The sequence below is a fragment of the Xyrauchen texanus genome, chromosome 33 (genome assembly GCF_025860055.1).
Source record: "Xyrauchen texanus isolate HMW12.3.18 chromosome 33, RBS_HiC_50CHRs, whole genome shotgun sequence".
NCBI lineage: Eukaryota > Metazoa > Chordata > Actinopteri > Cypriniformes > Catostomidae > Xyrauchen > Xyrauchen texanus.
Window position 1 is genome coordinate 30,471,543 of NC_068308.1, and position 7,827 is coordinate 30,479,369.

The 7,827-nt window shown below is 39.0% G+C and overlaps 1 protein-coding gene across 1 annotated transcript; it reads left to right on the forward strand.

The window, feature by feature from the left end:
- Positions 1–610: 610 nt before the first annotated feature.
- On the forward strand, positions 611–7,107 carry socs3b (suppressor of cytokine signaling 3b). The gene is made up of 2 exons (XM_052103485.1): positions 611–835; positions 1,681–7,107. Exon 2 carries the CDS (start codon positions 1,855–1,857, stop codon positions 2,527–2,529), a length of 675 nt encoding a protein of 224 aa, XP_051959445.1. The 5' UTR covers positions 611–835; positions 1,681–1,854; the 3' UTR covers positions 2,530–7,107.
- The last annotated feature ends 720 nt before the right edge of the window (positions 7,108–7,827 follow it).

Sequence of the window (7,827 nt, forward strand, 5' to 3'; positions counted from 1 at the left end):
TGACAGCACCCTAGTTTTGCTGAAAAATAAGGTGGATAGTTGGCGTATGGAACATATCCAGCGAGTATGCTATGAATGTGTCAATAATGGAGTAAGCCTTGACTATACTATACTATACTATACTATACTATACTATACTATATTATACTATACTATACTATACTATACTATACTATACTATACTATACTAGAAACTATACTATAATCGCATATGAATTTGACCACCTTGCCATATAGCCTTGAATTGTTTTGAAACACCTCCTCCCCTCCCCATTGTTCTTCATGAAAGTTCGTGATGACCGTAAATTACTTTAGAATCCAAGACTCTGCACAAATCAATCAATGGATAAATCAAAATGAGTGTAAATAAAACAGAAATAATATGCAACATGTGTGTGGTCAGTGATCATAGTCAAAACACACCGACCGCATTTTTATCCGCAAGGGCAATGCCACTTTTTCACCTTGTGTGAACGGAGAAGGGGGGGAAGAAATCCCGTAAAAAAGGGTCACACTGATTATTTATTGGCAATCCGCCACGTGTGTGTGTGTGTGTGTGTGTGTGTGTGTGGTTGCTTTACTGGAACACCGAGGGGTGGAGCGTTTTAGAAATATCAGTCAGTACTTTAACTCGATGGCACAAACAGTAGATACCTCTACTACCTCTTACAGACTTTAACACAGCTGATCACTGATCAACTGTTCAACAACTGACATGAAACTGATCTTTATCACTTTAAAAGAGGGTCTATTTTTCATAAACATTTCTGAGAGAATCATACAAGGAACTATGTTTTAAGAAAGGTCCCAGATTTATTCGGATAACGCTTTGAAGGTAAATATAAACGTTTTAATCTTTATTGTAATGCACTCAGCGTTGTTTTATTGTATCGACTAGGGGCAGTTCACTCCGAATACGTCCTTGCGAATAGAACCGAAAGCGAGTGCCACAGGCCGTTTTGAAATGTTTAAGTTCTCCAAGGCAAGACGCAGCGCTACGGTTAAAGACATCTGTCTCGCGCATGTTTACGTAAAAGAAGCATGGACGGACGGAAAACCGCGTTCGGTGTGAACGGCTCATTAATATGCACAGTGCTGTCCCGGTGTAATCAACCTTTGGTACGTGCGCTATTGTATAATAGTTTAAAATCTGCTTTATTTCCCCTTTAAATGTGGGCAATTCGAACTAAAACGGTGTCCGTGTAACCTGAATAAGTTGGTGGATTTATTTTCCAGTCAGTGAAGGGGTAGTTACAATGTAACTCGAACCACAGACCGTGTGTCATGAATGAGGAATTGGGTTATTCTCAACGAACTGGAGGACCTCATTCATAACTTGTATTTTAATAGCCCGAGAGAGCGATCGAAGTGTAGCCTATATCGGGTTTACACGGTCGGCGGCAGAACAGTTGGCTTGGACTAAAAATAAAGCTTAGATTGCCAACTAATTAATTTATCTCCAGATAGGACAATTCCATCATTGAAATGGTTAAAGTGTAAACGTGACAAGGAAGGGGGCTGTTTTTAATTGAAGGGCAACACATGTGAGAAACATCAAATCCAGCTACAGTATAAGTACTATAAATGGGGCAAGTTTAAATCTGAGCCATCATAAAGCTGATGTCATTGCAGATGTTGGTAGATGCTGACTTTTTTCCATTTCGTTTTTCCCTCTCTTAGCTGCCTTCCATACCCACTGAGACACCATTTCTTCTGGATGTGGAGGAGACGACAGAGCTCTGGGCGTTGTGTTGGTGCTCTCCGGTGCATGAGCACCCTGGCTGGGACGGCCCGTCGGCCCTGGACCCCGAGCACCAGTGGTTGCCGGGCGGTACAGGGGGTGGGCAGAGCGCCATGGTAACGCACAGTAGGTTTGACAGCGCCATGAGCAGCAGCCCCTTTGAAGGCGGCGTGCGGCTGCCCCCCCACCGGTACAAAACCTTCAGTTCTAGGGCGCAGTATCAGATGGTGCTCACAGCTGCACGCAAACTACAAGAGAGTGGCTTTTACTGGAGCACCGTGAGTGGGAAGGAGGCCAGCGCACTTCTGAGCGCAGAGCCCTCGGGCACCTTCTTAGTGCGTGACAGCTCAGACCACCACCACTTTTTCACACTCAGCGTGAAAACAACTACAGGCACCAAAAACCTGCGCATCCAGTGTGACGCCAGCTCCTTCTTCTTGCAGACAGAACCGCAGAGTAAACAGGCGGTACCGCGTTTTGATTGTGTTCTCAAACTCATCCATCATTACATGCCCTCTACCAATGGGACGGGGACCTCATCCAAGGTCCAGGCTAAAGGGAACAGTGTTGTAGATGGTGGAAGTGCAGGAGATGGGAGTGCATACTTCATTTACTCTGGTGATGAGAAGATCCCTCTGGAGCTACTGCGTCCACTTGCATCCAGCATGTCTAGTTTGCAGCATCTTTGTCGCAAGACTTTAAATGGCCATATTGATGTGTCCACCAAACAGGACCAGCTGCCTCATCCACTCCAAGAGTTCCTAGAGGAGTATGATGCTCCTATCTAGCTATTATTTAGAGCCCCAGATGTGTTTTAGATTAGAAGGGCTACGTGCACAGAAGACGTGCATGCCAGTAAATGCCCGCAATGGTGCAGAATTGCGTAAGTGGAGATTGACTGCGCCTGACCTCGTGTGTCTGTCAGTATTGCAGGCCAGATGTGCCTTCGACCTCTGGATTGTGAACCTTTGGCAGGGTATGCCATTGGAAGGACAGCCTGAGATATGTACTTCTACTTAAGTGGTCGTGGCAAGGATCTGACATCTCAGTTGCTGTTGATAAGAACGGATGCGCAGATCACATTTGTTGTCTCTTTGTATCCTGTTCTGTCTGTCACTGGCCAGTCTCCAAGACAGACTGCTGAAGATAACCACAAGTGATAGTTGATCAGTACAGGAGTTAAGTGTGCTGCTATGGCTACAGTCCAGCTTCTCGCCATTGATCGAGAGAGGCTCCCTCAATCTGTTTTATCAAGCTCAACATTTTTTACTTTCTCCTGGAAGGAAAACATTGGTGTTTGCGATGACGAACACAATTCCACTGCTTCTTGCCAAGCGTAATTGCCTCATAAGTGGGCGTGGGGGTGGCTACTTACCGCTCCCAACTGACACTGCTGTGTCTACTCTGGTGACTGAAAGAAATGGGTCAATACAAGGGACTAGAGTCAAAGAACGCGTGAACCGTATGAACTGGACGAGAGGCCTGTAACTTTGGACAGTTTCAGCCTCTGACCTCCCTTAGCCCTCTCTGGAGAAAACGGCCCCTGAGGACAGCTCAGTGGACTGTTACTTTGTAACTTGACAGGAGCCAAAGCAAATATTAGATTAATTTGTGCTAGGAAAAGGCAGGCAACAACTGAACAACATTTATGATTAAATTCCAAGTAGATATGAACATATACATAAATTGACGTTCATATACTGTGAAACAAATACAAGCACAGTATGTAAAATCTTTCTTAACTGATTTAATGTGGTGTTTGACATGTAGGACTGTGCTTCTCTCATCACACGGAGAGGCATTTGTATTTTGCGCTCATGAAAAATCAGTTATGCTTCAAAACAATGACACAGTGTTTGTTTCACTAGCAGGACTTGACGTCTGCTATTCACTGAATGTATTCTGAGTCTATGGAAGGGCTTACAGTTCCACTTGCAGATTGTCTTTTTGTTTCATATTTTGTCAAATCAAGGTGTTTACATGTGTGGCCACCAATAGGACAGCATGTTTTCTACTGTCTTTTATAAAGATGTCTCATCTTAATGTCTGGTCTGATGACCTCAGCGCAAGCTTGAAGATCAAAAAACAAAGGCATTAAAATAGAAAATGCAGCAAGAAACTTTGCACATATTTATATTTATAAGATGTTTCCATAATTTATATTAAAGAGCACTATTTTTACAAAACGGATCCCACTGAGTGCCTCGCATTCTTGTTGTCGACTGCAACTTTATTCGCCCAGACCACAGTCTGCATGCACATGTTAAAAATGCATGACTTATATTGGACATTTGCTGTAGAAAGCATTGTTTTCCTTCTGTTGTAGGAACGCACACACGTGAGAAAACCACAACTGCTCTTGTTTTCAAAAAACATGTCTGAGACTTACCTTGAGGTGTGTGTGAGAGTGTTTACAGGATGTCACTGAGTGCATTCTCTTTTGATCAAAGTTACACCATCTGCCTTTCTCTCCAGACTGATCTTAAAGGGATAGTTCATCCAAATATGAAAATTAATTCCTCAATCACTTGCTCTCATGTTGTTGTTTCTCCATCATGTTCTGTGACTTTTTTCTCCAATGTAACACAAAATGAGCACATTAGGCACCATTCACTTTTATTTTATGGAATTTTCTTTTTATGAAAATGAATGGTGAATATCAGTCGTTAACTTTCTACCTAACATTGATTGTCCCAGGTATAAAAGAAACCCATACATGATTGGTACAACTTTGTTTTTATTATGAAAAAAAAAGAAGAAGCATAATAAAAGTAGCAATGTGGCTCGTACAAAATATTCCAAGTCTTAAAAAGTCATACTATAGCTTTGATCAAGGAACAGTCCCAAATTTAAGATTGACAGTCATGGTCACCATTCACTGTCATTGTGAAGTGTCAACATTCTTCTATAAATAACTAATTTTGTGTTCCATGGTAGAAAGAAAGTAATTCAGGTTTGGAATGACAAGAGCATGAGATTATTATTATGTATGTGTGCGTGCATTATTATTATAAGTTATGACATTCATTTAATTGTTAAGTGTAGTATACCCTTAATATCACTAATCCAATTATAAAGTTTAAATTAAAGAAATAGTTCACCCAAAAATGAAAATTCTCACAGTATTTACTCTTTCTTTTTAGTATTTAATTTTTCTTACTTTTGCTGAACACAAACAAATATTTTTAGAAGAATATATCAGCTCTGTAGGTCCATACAATGCAAGTGAATGGTGATCATGCCTCCAAAGTGGAAATTAAGTCAACATAAAAGTAATCCATAGGACTCCAGTGTTTTAATCAATGTCTTCTGAAGCAATCCCATTGGTTTCGGGTAAGAATCTTGATTTCAAACTCGATTACACTTCCTAGTACTTGACTATGCGCAGGGCGCTCGAGCTTGAAATCAAGATCACCAAGGAGACTGCTGCCAAGATGTACAGTGAAAAGGGTGTTATATTTTGGTTTTATGGATTTATTTATGCTGACTATTTCTCCATTTTGGAGTTCTGGTTACCATTCACATGCATTGTATGGACCTACAAAGCTAAGATATTCATGTTTTAACCGTGCGTTCTCTGAACACGCAGTATGTGATTGTGCATAGAATTATTTGCACTAATTAGCGAGTCCTCAAGGTGGCAACACTCACAGTTGCGCCGTTGCTGTCACAAAGAAGAGCTAGAAGATTTAATCACTGCTAAACAACAGGAGACTAATCTGAAAACAACAACAGTGCAGGAGGTCAGGAGGAAATACCTGCATTTGTATATAAATCAAGTCTGAAGGAATATAAAAACATCTTTATGATTCTAAACACTTCATTCGAAGATACATAGTGTAGTCTCTCATAGCAGTAGTACCGTGCATGCACAAACTGCCTGTGTATGTGCGTACAGTCAAATGAAGTACACTTTGAAAGGCTAGCATTCCACTGTTCGCAGTCAGATAATAAGCGTTCAATTCAAAACAGGAGTACTGTATAATTTGGGCTTTATAGTGAGATATTTTTAATTGATTAATCCCTCTCTAATTCATTTTCCCTCCATTTAAGTAAAGGCTTTTATCAGCTCTCTGTCCTCTTATTAGATGGTAATTAACACATTGTAAAAGCAGTAACTCACAAACCATTAAATGCCTAAGTAAAAAAAAAAATCAATAAGCCTTGATAAATTTCCTGAACAAACCCAATACAGGCCGAGACGATAAGATTTCTGACTTGCAGTGCAGACTTTCAATCATGCTAGGACAAAAGCTCTTACACAATTGAAAGATAACCTGAAAAAAGCTTTTTTCATTAAACAGTCCTTTCAGAAGTTCACATTAATTGACTTAGACTGTAGCAGTGTGGTCATATCTATGGATTATTATTTTGACAAAACTATATATAAAATAATAGTAGGTAATTCAACTATAAAATAAATCCAGACTTGTATAGGGTATACATTAGACAGAGGTATTGAAGCAAGTCACAATCAGCACTGATAGATTTATCTTTAGCTACTTCAGACAGGATGCAAATCAAAAGTTTTTTTTTATTTGCATGCATAGTACATGAGAAGTCAAATAATGTATCATTTCAATTTATGTGGAAAAACAATGAGTATGAATGCATGTCTGTAAGTGCAGAAGTACTTAGAGATTACATATCTACAGTTATGTACAGTATTTTATTATTATTGTATTATATACAGTACTGTGCAAACGTCTTTGGCACTTAAGACATTTCACAAAAACATTTGTCTTAAGATGGTTATTTATATCTTCAGCTTTGATGTGTCAATAGGAAATATAAATTGTAGACTCTTAAACATTTCTTTTGCAAATAGAATAGATTAGAATAACAGGGATCCCTGCAACAGATGGCATGGCCCCAGGGGCGGTTTTACGATTTCTGAGGCCCCAAGAATCCGACCAAGCCAGGGCCCAATTTTGAAAATGTTTGCTGAAAAAAAATCACATAAAATGTATTTTAAATAAAAAATTTAAAATCATCCTATCAACCATTGTAGCCAAGTACATTCAAAATGTTTAATGAAATAAAAATCTTGTTAAAGATAATTAATGCATGTATTCCAGTTTTTCCACAGTGATAAAAAAATATATATTTACCTACTACATGTATTTTTACGAAACAATATTATTTTTTGTGCAAAACCTACTACTTCACCCAGCAACATTATGGAATTCAGTTGTTATTTATACATTTTATAACCAAACAATTATTTATTGTTGTCCAGTTAGTCATTATAACATGATACAGTATTATTATTACTTTGAGGATTTGTTGTACACAATAGTAATATATTCCTGTCTTATTTACTTTACTTTCACCTGGAGTTTATATTCTGATGTTGAGTCTGTATTTTATGTAAGCATGGTAGTCAAAGCTCGTATTGTCACAATAAACATACAAGACTCAGCACACTAGAGCGGAATTTTTTTTTTGCTGTTTATCATAAAACCCAATCTAGACACAATGCAACAACTGATACAGAATGCAGGTGATCAAGAGTAATGCACAGCATTTTATTAGTTTTTCATGATATCCTGGAGACAAGCTTTTCCTTTACTCTAATTCTGCTTGAACATTATGAATTAATTCTACACACATTTGTACCAAAGAGCAACAAGTCGCAAAGAAAAGCCAGTTTAAGGTATAGCTGATACATAGATTTCCTCAGTGGCTTGTTTAGATAATAAGAAACATGTTCAAGATACTGTAAAAACAGCCTACATGAATTATCCACCCTACAATCTCTTCTCATAACTTCACTCCAAGTGGTGTATCCCACCATGCTCTTTTTACGGTATTTGGGAAGTCTCCGCCTTTTCTTCCCACTCTTTCGGGCCTTACTCCTTCTTTTCCTCCCTCCCTTGTGTTTTCAAAACAAAAGCTGCAGTCAGCAACTCTATGCCCCATTTGGTCGGAGCCAACGCCCGTCAAACACAAAGACCCAGGGTGCAGAAAAGTTCCTGATAACAATCCACCCAAAACAACTGTATTTATTTTCATTTATTTTAATAATTTTTTCACACATTATATGAATAAACAGACAGACCTGCATAGTAAGCATGCGGTAAGCA